Source organism: Lepus europaeus, chromosome 19 (genome assembly GCF_033115175.1).
Source record: "Lepus europaeus isolate LE1 chromosome 19, mLepTim1.pri, whole genome shotgun sequence".
Classification (NCBI taxonomy): domain Eukaryota; kingdom Metazoa; phylum Chordata; class Mammalia; order Lagomorpha; family Leporidae; genus Lepus; species Lepus europaeus.
The window spans coordinates 41,230,507-41,247,521 of record NC_084845.1 but is presented as its reverse complement, the minus strand read 5'-3'; the positions used below and the strand labels follow the sequence as shown (position 1 = coordinate 41,247,521).

At 41.9% G+C, this 17,015-nt stretch overlaps 1 protein-coding gene across 3 annotated transcripts in view; it reads right to left on the bottom strand.

Moving 5' to 3' along the window:
• Window positions 1-17,015, bottom strand: part of FTO (FTO alpha-ketoglutarate dependent dioxygenase) — a 413,000-nt gene that overhangs the window by 281,371 nt on the left and 114,614 nt on the right. For all 3 annotated transcript variants that reach the window (XM_062177305.1, XM_062177304.1, XM_062177306.1), the window contains exon 3: window positions 5,021-5,645. In XM_062177305.1, the coding sequence (XP_062033289.1) occupies window positions 5,021-5,645 (625 nt within the window). The remainder of the gene's footprint in view (window positions 1-5,020; window positions 5,646-17,015) is intronic.

The following is a 17,015-nucleotide window of genomic DNA, read 5'->3' as shown; positions in this document are numbered from 1 at the left end:
TATTTAATATAAGCTCATGAAGACAAAAATTTGTCTTTCATTATTAGATGCTCAGCTTCTAGAACAGTATCTGACACATAGAGATACTTACTGTTAAAAGAATAAATAACTTCATGGGGGCAAAAGAGGGAGTGGGGCTTATAAGGCTAAACAAGTTTTATTGGATAGTATAAGTCAAAAATAAATGACACTCGATAAAGGGCGGGATGGGAGAGGGAGAGGGGAGGGCCACGGGAGGGAGGGAGGTTGGGGGGGAAGCCACAACAATACAAAAGTTGCACTTTGTAAATTCACATTTATGAAATAAAAAATAAAAAAATAATAATAAAAAAATTGACAAGAAATAGCATGATACAACAAAACAAACATAAGTCAAATGAACGTTGAGACTTTAGACAGGAATGCTGGGAAGCTAAGAAAATATTAAATACAATAGGATTTGCTTTTTAATTATAAATTCTCTATGCCTACAAGCTGCAAGTAGTTTTTCATGGTTTCACTGATGAGTGAAAAGTACAGAAGCATCAAAACATTTGTGAAAAAAGGAATTTATTTTGGGGGCAGGCATTGTGGTGCAGAGGGTTAAGCTGCCACTTCAGACACCTGCATCTCATATAGGAGTATCAGCTCAAGAACCAGCTGCTCTACTTCTGATCTAAATTCTTGCTATTGCATCCTAGAAGCTAACGGGTGATGGTTCAAGTGCTTGGGTCCTGCCACATGGGAGACCCAGATGGAGTTCTGTGCTCCTGGATTTTGTTTGGTCCATCCCAAGCTGTGGCAGACATTTGGAGAGTGAACCAGCAGACAGAAGATATCTCCTTCATACCTATCTCTCTCCCTCTGACTCTCTTCTGTTGCTATCTTTCAAGAAGATAAAAATATATAAACATCTCAAAAAGATAAATTTATTTTGATGCAAAAAATCCTGAAATGCATGCAAAGTTTTACATAATACATATTTTCCATGAATTTTCTGAATAGTCATAGAGCTACTCATTTTAAAATACAGATTCAAAAATTACAGTAAAAAATTTCCATTTTTAAGTGGATCCAACCTTTGATAAATCAAAGATCTAAGGCAGAATCTTGGTGTCCCAAGACAGCACAGTCCCAGCTTATGGCAAACTCAACAGAAAACGAATTGGCATCTCACCCTTCTATGAGCCTTCTTGGCCCATCATAGTTGATTTGGAAAATAATGTCAAGAATCCTTAACACGTGGCACCACTTACACAGCTTAAGAACTGCTTTTCCTATAAAGACAGTATCACAGAAAAAATGTTTTGTTCCAAACAAAGAAATAAAAATGGTAGCAGTAGTTATTGTCCAAGTGGTATTTTGGCAGGTATTCCAGTCAAAGAACAAGGTATTGAACCATAAAAGAAGTGGATTTCTAATGCCTTCCCTGCTAAAATTCATCTCTTATAACTAGGAGTACCAACCAATTGCCAGCAAAGCTGGAATAGGAAAATCAAATACTCTGCCTATTTACATATGGTTCCCCAAAGCCATTTCTGATTAAAAATTGTACCATTTCAATCTTCCTACTGGAGATATCTATTAACTAGAACTGCATGTGAAAGCCAATGAATTTAGTATATAATTACACGTATCCTATACAAATTACTTCCCAATGACTTCTACTCATGAAAATAAACCAGAGGGATGATTGGCTCACTATAAATCTACAAGATTTCCCTGGGAGAAGGTACTGACAGCAAAGTCCTGAAAGACCTTAAGCTTCAACTGAATAGAATTGCTACAGGAGGCAACCGCTTCCGAACTTGAACTCTCATCTCAGCACAGCTGATGTGAACCTCTCCATGGGTAAGCAACACTCTCCAACTTTACATCCCTGCTCTTGTCACTAAATAGGTACGTGACCTTGGACAAACTGCTTCCCTTCTCCCCCATTCCAGGTTTTCATGTGCAAGATGAGAGACTAGAACTAGGAGATTTCAAAAAATCTTCCAGGTCTAATGTTTCGTCATTTCCTAATTACAACCACAAGAGCACACCTTATAACATCTAGCCTCCGGATACCAGGAGAGTGTTTCATTTACCTTTTTGTCCCATAACGTGTAAAACAGCTAACTGAACTTCCCTTGGCAACTGTTCAACAAACTTATAAAAAAACAGGGAAACCAGTCCAATTCCCTCAAGTTTCCACTCTCTGTGACCTCCTCCTTCAGTCCTTCCAACCCCAACCATGATTTTAACCAAACTGTCTCTGTTCATGCCCAACCTTACCATAGTTCTGGCAGAATTATAAGGAGGTCAGAGAACTAAACACATTCACTTGTCACTCAGAAGAAATCACCTGGAAGAAATGCACTCACCAGAAAACTTCAAGGCACATGCTTTGTACACCATCTGACCCAAAACCACAAACATAGCCAGAGACCTAGAGTTTCTTAGAATAAGCTAATCTAATGCATTCCAATCATTTGAGAGTATGTGCTAGAAAGTTCCAGCAGACCTGGGGGAGAAGAGAAATTGAAGGGAAAAACAAAGATGTCAGAACCTGCAAGGAAGAGCACATAGAACATTCCCTTCACATTTCTACAAAAGAAACATTTACAAAACCCAAATCTCCAAAGGCAGCTATACTATAGGGATGGGAACTGCCTGCTCATAAGTCATACAGCCACAGCTTTAATATTCTGAAGCCAGAATGCTTGGGTTTGAAGGCTAGCTCTGGGGGCCAGTGCTGTGGCATAGCGGGTAAAGCCACCTACAGTGCTGGCATCCCATATGGGCTCCAGTTCAAGTCTTGGCTGCTCCTCTTCCTATCCAGCTCTCTGCTATGGCCTGGGAAAGCAGTACAATATGGACCAAATCCTTGGGCCCCTGCACCCATGTGGGAGACCCGGGAGAAGCTCCTGGCTCTTGGCTTCGGACTGGCGCACCTCCGGTTGTTGTGGCCAGTAACTGAGGAGTGAACCAGTGGATGGAAGACCTCTCTCTCTCTCTCTCTCTCTGCCTCTCTTTCTCGCTCTGTGTAACTCTGACTTTCAAATAAATAAAATAAATCTTTAAAAAATAATGCTAGCTCTGCTAATTATTAGTATTACTGTATAACCACAAACAAAGTAGTCACCTGTGCCTCAGTTTCCACATCTATAAATAAGAATAAAGCTGCACTTGATCAATACTTCATTTACTGGGTTATTGTGCAGATGATAAAATGGGTTAATATAATACAGTGCTTACAACAATGCCTAGCGCATAATGTGTGCTAATAAATGACAGCTCCTAGTATTGCTATTATGATTAGCTGGAGCTCTGAGACCGTCAGGGGTTAAGAGAACAAAGGAATTACATCGCCCTTATAAATTCAAAGCCTGTAGTTTCCCCTTGCAGGTGAGAACTGAAAGTACAAACATTTCTACATATAAATTATACTTGTGTACTTTATCAGCCTTCACTACTCTCAACCATAGAAACTATTCATTAAAAATCTAAATTCCTCTCTGAAAGATATTCTAGGTTTCAAAAACTACTCCCTTGCCCACAAGAAGGGAGTACAATAGGACTATTAACCATGGGGCTGAGAGGAAGCGGGCACACAAAGACACCTTTGTAGCAGTTCCAGCTATCATGTACCACTGCTTCAGTTTCGGAGAGTGACCTTCTTAAGAAAAAACCTGACAAACTCCATTGTTCATTACATCGGAGTTCTTGGATGTGATTGTTCTTAAGTCCCTGGCAGAGCCTGATTGAAGATCAGGAGATCTCAGCTCTTTCCATCAGGACAGCACTGAATCCTTCAAGGGATTTTCTTAGGTCAGCATCATTTGAGATGCCAGAGAAACTTGAAATTCCCAACCGTGAAACCAGCTCCTTATTTTGGATGGAAGACATAAGGTAGAGTTAGAAAAGATTAACTATCCTGGGGAGATTTCTAGTGTGGGGAATTATAAGAAATTTATAGATCATCATGAGATTATTTTTTTATCTTAAATCTATTTTCCAGAACAGTCATCCTAATAAACAACATCAACAAAAACAAGTAGCAACAACCGTAACAAAATCCAATCAACCAGAGTTGTCAGAACACAATGACCCTAAAATGTTCCAGTTCATTCCCTGACAGGTTAGCTACAGCTCAGACTTCCCAAACATCTTTTAATAAAAACAGACATAAGTGGTAACACTGTGTCTCGCATTCCTTTGTCAAATAATCAGGCAAAAATGAAAGCAGTGGGCATGCTGTCCCCCATATGCTGAGGCGCCTTTTTTGTAATCCTATTCTGGGAAACCATGGGGAACCCTAAAAGCACAACAACTGAAGTGAAGAAGGAACATTTGAAAGGCCACTAAAAGGTGGCTTAGGATAGGTTCCAAGGGGACCCCAGTTCAGAAAATAGAAAGACAAGTTCACCACAACAACCCTCTCAAGTCTAAACCCGCAGAACTGAGTAGGGGGCTAGAGTGTTTCCTGAACACAGAGACCATCTGCCCCCAAAAGCCAGCGCCACTGTTTCCTGGCCAGGAGTGACAGCAGTCAAAACTGTATGAAGCCAAGAACAAGTCCATATTTGACAAATCACACCCATCCAGTCAGTGATGTCAGCCACAATAAAATATTTTGGCAAGACTGAAAGTGTGCACCTGGGAGAACCTAGAAAGATTTGACAGATTTTTGTTTTCCAGGCCCTTTATCAGCAAGTTAATTATAGCAACCGTAGAATCTCCTCTGAGCTTTAGAGAAAGGTGATTGGCTGAATGAAAGCAAGGAGCTACTCTCCTGGGCATGGCAAAGACAAAATGACAGTAGTGCTTACACAGGAAAACACTCTGAGTACCAGCGAGCCAGAGAGCACAGCCTAATGGAAAAGAAGTATATTCAGCAGATACATAGATGAGACAAACCGAAGAAAGGACACACAACACACACGCACACATGCATGCACACATGTACATATGCCCATGCAAAGGCATGCATAGCTCCAGAGCCTAAACAACTCTGGTCATACCACACTCAGGGCTGCTTTTTCCCCAGAGTAGACTGTACCTTCACAGCTATAATTGTACACTGCCACCGCTGACCTGTCCACCAAATTTTCATCATGATGCCAGCTCACTGCCATCTTCCCCATGCCAAAGTAAGGCTCCTCCTTCAGGTATGGCATTTTCTGAGGATCCATGAAATTCAGTAAAGTTACGTTGTATGCGGCTCTGCTCTTCATGTCCACTTCATCTTGTCCATCATAGGATGACCCCATGCCAACCCTGGGGAATTCTGCCATGCACACTGGCACAGCATCCTCATTCTCCTTCTCTCTGACAGCCAGTTCCTCCAAAGCCTGGATGGTTTCTATCTGCAGGTAGTCATTGAGCTTGAGAAAGGTTTGACAAGCAGCACCTATTTCAGCTTCAGAGTAGTTTACAGTAGAACCTTTCACGGGCCAAGGTACAGTAAACAGTCTGGTGTTCAGGTACTTGTAGGTGCAGCCTGGATTACCAATGAGGATGCGAGATACTGGAGTGAGCAAATCTTTGCCTTGGATCCTAACCAGGTCGCGAAATAAGCAGCCATGCTTGTGCAATGTGAGAAAGGCTTCCTGGACTTCCTTATGGAGCTCCTCGGACACACTGCCAGCTTCCCGGAGAATTAGTTTAGGATATTTCAGCTGCCACTAAAACAAAGCCAAAGCAAAGATATATGTTTATGAATAGTTATAATTTTAATAGCTCCAAAGATGTGTGCTATTGTAAGCACTGGGGGAAGGGGAGACAAACAGGTGGCATTTCTAACAGGATTCTCATTTCCCTAGCTTAAAGTAGAAGACTAAACAAACAAGTGTCACAAAATTCCACAGTAAAGATTTTCAAGTGCAAGCTCAAACTATTAATAATGCATAATACATAGAAAAATCAATAATGATGTGGGATTTGATCTCCCAGGCTTCCTCTATGAACACACTGTCCCACCTTCTGTCTCTCTTTAATCCTTTGACCATCCAGAAAACACAATTTTATTAATGAACTGTCTAGCACCTATTTTGCTTACTATATGCCAGGTATCATTCAAATATGTATGTGCATTAATTCATTTATCATAACTTTATGCAAAGTATTAATGTTTCCAGTTAAAGATTGTACTGTTGAAGCACAGAGACTATTTCAAAACTTTTCCCAAATCACATAGCTGGTAACTGCTGAAGCTAGAATTTCAAGTCACTGTGCTCCAGTCTAGATGGATCCAGAGTGAGAGCTCTAGATTGTCCAGCCTCTCAATAAATGATTGACAGGTTTCTTTTTTTTTTTTTTTTAATTTTTTTGACAGGTAGAGTTATAGACAGTGAGAGAGAGAGACAGAAAGGTCTTCCTTCCATTGGTTCACTCCCCAAATGGCTGCCACAGCCAGCGTTGCGCATATCCGAAGCCAGGAGCCAGGTGTTTCTTCCTGGTCTCCCATGCAGGTGCAGGGGCCCAAGCACTTGGGCCATCCTCCACTGCCTTCCCAGGCCACAGCAGAGAGCTGGACTGGAAGAGGAGCAACTGGGATTAGAACCCGGTGCCATATGGGATGCTGGTGCCGCAGGTGGAGGATTAACCAAGTGAGCCACGGCACCGGCCCCTGACAGGTTTCTACTTCAACGCTTTTACAGGAGGAAAATTCAATTCTCTCTGAAAGTCAGTTTAGACACTAAGTTCTACAAACACCAGAGGCATGACAATTTTGTTCATGACTATAATACTAATGCCCAGAATGTACTCAGTAAATATTGGATGGATGGATGGATAGATGGAGGGATGGAGAGATGGAGGGATGAGTGGGTGGATGGGTGGATGGGTAGATGGATGGAGGATGGATGGATGGCTGGGTAGGTGGAGAGACAGGGTACTCCACTGCAAATCTAGAAAGCTGTAATGATTCTACTGGTGTCACTGGACACCATGGGTTCACTGATGCAGTGTAGGGCTGCATTAGCTTTTCAGCTACCACTTTGGCTCCAAAGTACTTGACTAAGAACTGATGTCAAGCCACAGTCACCTGGTCCTGTATACCAGAACTGATTTTTTTTTTTTTTTTAAGCCACAGCACAGGATTTTACATTTACTCTTATAAAATTTATCTGATTGGTTCCTTCGTAGTTTTAAGCTGCATCCTGAAGGATAAGCATGTTAACTGGTCTCCTCTGATCATTGTTATTATTCAATAATTACCATTTACATGATAAACAAGGCAAGGCCATTTATTCTATTCCTTCATACATTTTTTCCCCTCAACATGTTTATTGAGCACCTACCAAAGACCAGACAGAGACAAGGCTCCTTCCCTCAGAGAGCTCTCTACTAAATCAAGTAAGGAAAAGCAATCCCAACTTGTGTTAAGTGGTACAACAAAAAGAAATCAGTTGGAAATTCTGTCATTAGGGTAGGCAAGACTCACTTAGGAGACTGCAGTGAAGCTAGATTGCACTTAAGCTGACATCATCAGGAAAATAAGGCAACAGTCAGCCACGTGATGAGCTACAGAAAGTGTTTCCCAGGAAGAGAAGTCAAAAACGCAGTAAGGAAAGAGACCAGCCCTTCCCAGCATAATGAGCTCAAAGGCAGTGTGACATCAGTGAGGATGGAGAGGAAGGCAGTGGCTGGACCACAGAGCCTTGGCAGTCACAGGAAGGAATCTGGGATGAATCTAAGTATGTTGGAGGATTTCAAGGGGAGAAGAATAATTTGATTTACATTTTATAAATATCACTCTTAATTATAATATTGGGCATGGATCAGAAAGAGACAAATGTACATGTGGAAAGTTCTATTAAGTACTATTATAACTGTACAAGAGAAAAGTGATAACAGCTTGGACTGAAGTAGAAAAAAAGATAAGTAGACAGAAAAAAGTACACATTTTACAGGGAGAACAAAAGGATGTGCTTGTGCAATTTATGTGAGAGATGAAAAAATAAATAAGTTAAATGATGATTCCAGACTTCTGGGTTCATAAAGGAATAAACACAAATTACTTTTTTGGTGATAAAAAGAAGATGGGGGCAAAACAAGAATAGTAGAAAGAGGAACAGGGAAGAATTTCTATTCTAGAGCTGCAGCCATTAAGAAACCTGTGAAATCTCCAGGTGGAAAGAGCAAGGAGTAACTGGATATACACAGCTGGGGCTTAAAAGAGAAAACGGGGCTACAGAACTTAGGGGAGAAGTTGTCAGCACAAAGCTGGCTTTCAACTGCCTGGAAATGGAGGAGATCACCTAGGAGATCAGTACAAATACACAAGGGAACTAAAGCTAGTTCCCCCGTCACTGAAAAAGGCTCCGCAAAAGAAACTCTGTAGAAAACTAGAAGGGTATGTTAAAGCACAAGCTACAAGAAAAGAGTATTTCAAGAAGAAAGGTGTGGTCAATTATGGCAGGGTCAAGTGAGATGAGGACAGAGATCACACACAAGGTTTGGTAGCATGCAAACTTTCGATGACAATCCAAGGGCAATTACAGCAGACTGGCAGGGATGCGAGTCAGACTTGAGCAAAAAAAGGTGGGAGGGTGGAGATGGCATGGAGAGATGCCTGAGTGCTTCTGTTATGAAGTGGAATAAAAAATTGAACCTGTTGATAAAGAGGAATGCTAGATGAAGGAACCATCTTTAGTGACAGAAGAAACGGGAATAAACCAGAATTTGTCAGTACACTCGTGGGGAGGATGTGAGAGGAAGAGATTGATAAAGCAGAAAAGAAGATGAACAAAGGAACTGAGGCCCTGCGTGTCTACAGCAGCAGAGTCCCAGCTGAGGCATGCAGGGATCTGTAAGGCAACCCCTTAGGGTTGGGCCGGGGCTGGGAGTAGGAGAGAGTAGAACTGTCTTGTTTTTAATCTAAAATAAATAAATCAAACTCCACCAAACTATGTGGGTACACACATATAAACATACACATGTTTAATATTAGTAAATTATAAAACAGACCTAAGTGCCATTTATGCACTTACGTCTCTACAAAGAACTATGATGTGTATGGGAATCTCTTCATATCTGCTCATGGGAACCTACTGTATACATCTCTTCCCAACTGCGCATTCAGGAACACCATGATGGCAGCTTGAAACTGGCTGTGGCTGGAATGTTTACACTACAGAAATCAGGAAACTGAATATCAGTGCTCAGTTTTGTGCCCCAGGGAGCTACTTGGTGAACACTTAGGAAATACAACTTTATGTGTTCAACAATTTCCCTGACATGAATATGTAATCAAAAATAGCCAGAGTAGATAGAAAGGAGAAATATGTAAATTCAGATATGGTGGTAAATTTCTTAAGGGGTAGATGAGTAAGTTCCAAGGACTGTCTTTTTGTTGTTCACTGTTGCTGTTATTTTGTTTTTTGTTCATTTGTTTAATGGTTGGGGAGCATTTCAATTTTCTCAGTGAAGCACAACGTGAATCAGTAGCTAGGAATGTGTGCTAGTCATTGGAGTTGTTTGCCAAACAGTTCTGGATTCTTCTCTTAACACCCAGGTTTTTGAGCCCAATGTGGAATTACACTTCCTGGTGCTCTCATAAAAACATATGAAAATTTCTGTCCAGTTGGAAATGATGGCTGTCACTTGCAGCCTGCAGTATTTGGCCAGTGCAAACCTCCCAGAACACTCTGTTTCCTTTTGGCACAGTAACCAGCTGAAGGCTGTTTGGATCCCTGAGTCACCTCAGTGAGTAGTAATTCTCTGCCAACCCACAAATGGTATGTAAAATGAACAAGAAATATTGCTGTGTGAAGACTTTGGCTGATCCAAAGTACAGGAAATAAAAGGTGTGTAGGAAGTGTGACTAAGTGCACAGGAGAAAAATGAAATTAGTCAAGTCTGAAGGTGGGAAAATGAGCTTACTAAATAAGCATAATAGGATGGCCCTGCTTCTACAGATGCTATATTGCATAGTGTGGGGAACAATGACAAGTCAGAAAAGTCTGTACATGTTTAGTGCAAAAGCAACAGTTTTCGTGAATATTTTTGACCTGTAGCTGACAGAATCCATGGATGCAGACTTCATGGATACAGTGGGCCCACTGTAGTTTAAACAAAATTTTAAAAAAGGTTTTGTTCCCTAGTCTCATGCATCTTCCCTGTGACCGGCTCTTTTCTTCAGTACTCAAGGGCCCAGCATTTCAGCACTACCCCTTCAAGCAGGCTCCATACCTGGCTCGCCCTCCCCAGCCTCCAGGCCACCTTTTCTAAGTAACATTTTTCTCAAAGGAACCATCCCTGAATCTCCACCCTCAAATAGATATCTGCCATTATCATTCATCACACATTTTACTTACCTGTCACAGCACTCATCATTTGTAACTGTGTTTTTATTTGAACTATTATTTAATAAGCTGTCTTACAACACTGCAAACTCCCAGAAGGAGGAGGCAGTGGCAATTTTATTCCTCATTATATCCCAGGCACTTGGCTCCAAATATGGGCTCAAGATCCCTTTCTAAGAACCAAAGAACAAAAGCCTTAAGACTGAAGATAGCACACTGGTGGGCGTCAGGAATGAGTGTGGGAAAAAGGACTGACCCAAAGGGCATAAGGGATAGGTTGGAGGAGCTGTGAATGTTTAAAAAAACTGTGCAGGGGCCTGCTCTGTGGTACAGGGGTAAAACTTCTGAACTCTGCATCTGGAGTCCCAGCTCTGAGCTTCCAAGGCAGCTTCCTGCTAACACTCCTGGAAAAGCGCGGAAGATGGCCCACCTGCCCGGATCCCTGCCACCCATGAAGAAGACTTGGATGGAGTTCTGGACTCTTTGCTTCGGCCTGGCCCAGTCTCAGCTGTTGTGGGCATTTTAGGCGTGAACCAGTGGATAAAAGATATTTCTCTAACCCTCACTACTTGTCTCGATCGATCTTCCACTCTGTTGTTGTACCTTTCAAATAAATTAATAATAATAATAATAAAAACATTGTGGAGATGGCTGCACAATTGTAACTTCACCAAAAACTGTAAATTTCAACAGGTGCGTTTTATGTTAAATATATTTTACTTACAGTTTCTCGAAAGGCAAACTAACTAGAAAATATTTGCAAATTATATGCAAAAAATGGGGTTAATATTCTTAATGTGGAGCCATTATAAATTAAAATATAGAATAAAACTATATAAGTGTGTGTGTGCATATATATCCCAATAGAAAATTTCAGACATAAATTAAGAGAAGACTGAAAATATAGGAAAAAAATTAATTGCACCAAAGTAAAAAAAAATAATAATAACATATTAAATTGCACTTAATTGAGTTCTTACCTATCAAATTTGTAGAAATAAAATTTTATAATACACATTGTCAGTGAGGGCAAAATTAAACAATCTGAAGGTATGCAACTAGGAATGCAAATTGTTACTACTTTGCATAAGGTCAAAGAAGTTCAAATAAATGTGCCCATATCTTTCCATTCAGCTATTCTACTTCTAACAACTTATTACAAGGATCATTAGAGAAATACAATAATAAGAATATAAATCATATTGTTAACTATAATAATTAACACTGAAAGCCTATCTCTCTCCGTCTTTCTCTCTCTCTCTATTTATATATGTATATATAATATGTATATATATATTATGTATATATATATTTACATTCAAGTAAATAAATAAATCTTTTAAAAAAAGAAAGAAAGGAGTGCCAGCATTGTGCTATAGTAGGTTGAACGTCTGCCTACAATGCCAGCATCCCATTTGGGCACCAGTTGGTGTCCCAGCTGCTCCGCTTCCAATCCAGCTCCTTGTTAATGGCCTGGGAAAAGCAGTGGAAGATGGCCCAAGTGTTTGAGCCCCTGCCACTCACATGGGAGACCTAGATGAAGCTCCTGGCTTCAGCCTGGCTCAGTCCTGACAATTGCAGCCATCTGGGGAATGAACCAGAGAATGGAAGACCTCTCTCTCTCTCTCTCTCTCTCCCCCCTTTTCTCTCTTTCTCTTTTCCCCTCCCTCCCTCCCTCCCTCCCTCCCTCTCCCTCTTTGTAACTCTTTCAAATAAATAAATAAATCATAAATAAATAAAATAAAAACTATTAGAAAGCCCAACAGGGGACTGGATGGATAAATGGTATATTCATGATACCTTACTGAAGTAACAAACTTTAGAATATTTATATTGCTTTCTGAAAAACACCAGTATAGCAAACTATGGTCATACAAGAAAATTAGTAACAAGATAGTTAGCTAAAGAATTCTACTTCCATAAAAAGAAAAAGTATATAGACAAAAATATTCACAGAAGAAAAGACTCAGAGAAAAGAACAGCCACAAGTTTATGCTGGTTATCCCTGGGTACTGAACTTGGAGATACCAATATCTAATGATGTTAAATGCACTTTACCATAAGGCTTAGTGCTTCAATACAACCTTACTGAAAATAAACTTAGTCTCTTAAAAGATGAAGTGAAAACACTTTAAAACGAAAAAATATATATTTTTTTCTTTTGAGAGGTGTGGGGAACCGCAGGCTGGCCACCTGTGGGAACCTCCTCATTTTTGTATCTACATAGTTTACAGCAATCGGTCAACCACAAGGCCTATGAAAACAACCAGGTGAAACAGATGAAACAGAATGGACTCTGCATAAACAACTAGGAAGAACCAGGTGAAACAGATGAACTTTCGAGAGAACCGCTATTGGCTGTGGAGCACATGCTCCACGGGACTTGGGATATAAAGGGACATTGGGATTCGGGCGGACCGGCGCCGCCGCCACTGCCGAGGCCGCCGCTCCTCCTCTTCTTTTCTCCTCTCCCCTTGCCCTTCCCTTCTGTCTCCAAGAGTAAAGTTCCTTGAGAACCGAGAAACAGTGAAAGTTCCTTGAGAACCAATGAACAGTGACCGTGTCGTGACTGCGTTGGACCCTTGCTGGCGAGGGTCCGACAGAGAGGCAGAGACAGAAAGGCAGGTAGACATTCTGAGAACACTGACAGCCACACAGAGAGAGAGCAAACTCTCCTCAACTGGTTCTCTCCACAACGGCTGAGGCTGAGCCAGTCCAGTGTGGGGAACTGGGAGCCAGGCCACGTTTCCCACCTGGGTGGCAGGGGCCCGACTACTCGAGCTGTCACTGCTGCACCCAGGTTGTGCACCAGCAAGCAGCTGGAATCAGCAGTGGAACTGGGACGCGAAGCCAAGCACTCTGATGCTGGAGGTTTGTGTCCCAGCTGGTGGCTGAGCTACAAGGCCAAATGCTCACTCCCAGAAGATTCGTTTTGATGACCCTGAATTATCAAAAATCTTTAGTGGGCCTTCTGGTACTATATGAATCTTACTCAGATTGCTGTTCAAAGCTCCAGGAAATTTTTATTTTACCATGGTGAGAATAAATAATACTTGGCTTATTTTGTCACTATGTCAAAAAAATGTCAGAGAGAAAACCCACAACCTAATTGCCCTGTTTTACTATTTGTAAAGTAATTAGATTATGGCCTGATACATTAAAATGCAACATAGTATTTGTTACATTTTTCTTTAAAGAAAACAAGTAACTTTAAAGATGAAATGACCACTAAATAATTTGATATTAATTTATTCTGTCAAAGAAATAAGTTCACTTTCCAGCTTGGACAGGTACATGTAGAACATCAGCTATCACACCGTAATTTGCAACAGCTGTTGGCAGATTTTCAACTATGTTAGAACTTTCTATTTAATCCTATTAGAATTTTTCCAGGGAATATACAGTCATGAAATTCTATTAGTTGTCTGGTCACATACTATACTTCTTGAGATCTATACATCATTCTGTGGATAAAAATGATGATGATGTCATTTAATAAGCATTTAGAAAAGTATGTTAGATAGACAGTGCCACTTGCCAGGCCTTTATTGATGGCTGGAAGATGAAGAACGCCAGGCTCTCCGGAGATGCAGCTTCAGCTTCTGCCTAGTTTACATTATAATATAAAGAGTACACCCTTTCTTCTCAAAGTGGGGGACATTTCTGAAAGGTGTTCGTCATACAGAGAGGTCTGGCCCGGCGTTACATGAGGCTCCCTTAAACAAAGCCCACTGGAGCTCAACCTTTGATGGTGTGAAATAAAAATCTTCAAGTGACTTGGGAAATATCTTTTGCTTAAGTGTTAGGATACTCTGATTTCAAGGAAGTATATTTCTAATTTGGCTGTTAATAAATTTTGCTGGTTAATGCTTTCTATTTTGTACTTTATGGCAATTTATATCCTATCTGTCATAATATTTTCTATACCATTTTCATTGTAAAATACTTGCAACTTGGCAGACATCCCAAGACTAATGGGCTAAACACTTACGTGGTCCAGCCTCCAGTTGCAGGGTGCTGAGAGGTGCTCCAGAGGAGGAACACTGCTGAAGTCACAGCTTAGGCCCTGCTACACCCACTACAGCCAGCCTTGTGGTAACATGAACTTTGCTACAAAATGACATAAACATATCTGTTCATTCAGTCAGTCAATAGTCACTTTGTTGGTCTCCTTAGCGTTTATCAAATATTTGCTGTGTACCAGGTACTACATACAAAGAGCCATAAATACAATTATAAAAATGAGATAGGTCCTTTTGTATAGTATCTCATAGTTTAACAGTATAGACAAAAAAATGGAGAGCGGACATTGTAGCATGGCGGATAAAGGCTCCCTCCACCTGAGATGCTGGCATCCCCTATGGCTGCCCGTTTGAGATCCAGCCGCTCCACTTCTGATCCAGCTCCTTGGGAATGACCCTGGAAAAGCAGCAGCAGAAGGCCCAACTGCTTGGGCCCCTGTCCCCAGATGTGAGAGCTGGAAGAAGTTCCTGACTTCTGGCTTTAGCGTGGCCCAGCTCTAGCCATTGTGGCCATTTGGAGAGTGAATTAACAAATGAAAGATCTCTCTCTCTCTCTCTTTCTCTCTCTCTCTCTCTCTCTTTCCTTTTCCTGTGTAACTCTCTAAATAATCTTTAAAAAAAAAAAAAAGGAAACCCACACTTAGAGAAAGACTTATAAGTATTGAATACATATTTATTGAGCATATACTATGTGCAAAAGCTCCAGGTGCTGGGAATCCAAATGTGAGCAAATTGTCCACCTGCTTTCCGAGAGCTAGGAGAGCCAGACAATACTTCCAAGAGCTTGTAGAAAATGGAATTAAAATATGAGTTAGTTGGTTTTGGCACATTAAGATAAAGGCTTACCAATCTGCTGGGAAGGAGGAAATGTGCTACCCCGAGAATCACTGAGCGCCTCCTGCAGGGGTCCTAAACACACAGACCCTATACAGGTCACACTGTGTGTTTCCCACGAACTTTCTGAGGTGCCCTCTCACGTGGCATTTAAGAGGGGTCCCTACAGGTGAGTAAAGGCTCAGGAGACCAAAAGGAAGGAGCTGGCAGGTACAAAGGCACAGGAGGGTGAAAGTGCTCGCAGAGCCAAGCGGAGCAGGAAAGCTTGCGTGACAGGAGGTCAAGGTTGGATGCCACATTAGGCAAAGAGTAGATATTAGACCAGAGAAGTAGGTTGGGCCATATGGTCAGTCAGTGGCCTTATAGGAGAGATCTGCTGAGGAGTTTGAACTTTACTTTGGAGGCAAGAAAGACTCAGCAAAATGTAATAAACAAGGAAGTGCAAGTCAGACCTGCTCATAGGAACACATCTCTGATGGCATTGGGGAAGACATAAGAACAACAATTGGGTGAATGTCAGAACTGTGTGGGTGGGGGATGACAAATGGGAACCCGACCTATGATAGTATCCTCAGGACTGGAAAAGAAAGAACAGTTGAAGAGATGCTGAGTAGGTGACGGAAGGAGACGCATAGACAACAGGCAGTTGAGGACAGCAAGGTATCTCATTTGGAGAACAGAACAAGGGTGGGGAGAGGTGCCACTAGAGAAGAGAATGAATGGGAGGAGGCTTGGGAAGTGGATCCATACTGAAATCTGAGTCACACCCTGTGCCACTTGTGTTCCAGACCCATTCACGCCTCCTCGTCTCCGAGTAACAGCCAACACTCTGACCTCAGACTACAAGATCTTATACAACTGGGCCTATCACTCCCTGATCTCATCGCCTCTGCTCTCCCTCCTCCCCCGATGGTAGCCTCGGGTGCTCTCCCTTTCAAACACACCTCAGAGGCTTTGTTGCTCCCTAAGCCCAGAACATTCTTCCCACAAGTACCTACATGGTTTGCTGCTACACCTCTGTGAGGTCTAGGTACTCCCAAGCCACCTACTACACTCACCAAAAAAACAGCTCAAAGAAGTCAGGAGTCTTTTTACAATATCCTCTCTAATGACTATGAGTTTACGTGGCACAGAGTTGAGGGAGCTATATGCATGCTTAAGCCAAAATATTTATTTAAGTCAGTAATACAGATCATAATGAGTCAGATGTACCTGTAAGACTTTCGGGTGGAGCCACCCTGTAGGCAGATGGAATTGGAGCATTCATGCATGTCATTAAAAGTATTTTCATGGGGCAGGCATTTGGCCTTGTAGCTAAGCCACCAGCTGGGACACACACCTCCAGCATCAGAGTGCTTGGCTTCGCGTCCCAGTTCCACTGCTGATTCCAACTGCCTGCTGGTGCACAACCTGGGTGCAGCAGTGACAGCTCGAGTAGTCGGGCCCCTGCCACCCAGGTGGGAAACGTGGCCTGGGCTCCCAGTTCCCCACACTGGACTGGCTCAGCCTCAGCCGTTGTGGAGAGAACCAGTGGAGGAGGGTTTGCTCTCTCTCTGTGTGGCTGTCAGTGTTCTCAGTATGTCTACCTGCCTTTCTGTCTCTACCTCTAAGAAGAATAATATATATATTTTTTCATTTTAAAGTGTTTTCACTTCATCTTTTTCTTTTTTTAATTGTTTTGACAGGTAGTTATAGACAGACAGAGAGAGAGAGAAAGATCTTCCTTCCGTTGGTTCACTCCCCAAATGACCACTACCGCCAGTGCTGCGCCGATCTGAAGCCAGGAGCCAGGTGCTTCTTCCTGGTCTCCCATGCAGGTGCTGGGTCCCAAGCACTTGGGCCATCCTCCACTACCCTCTCAGGCCACAGCAGAGAGCTGGACTGGAAGAGG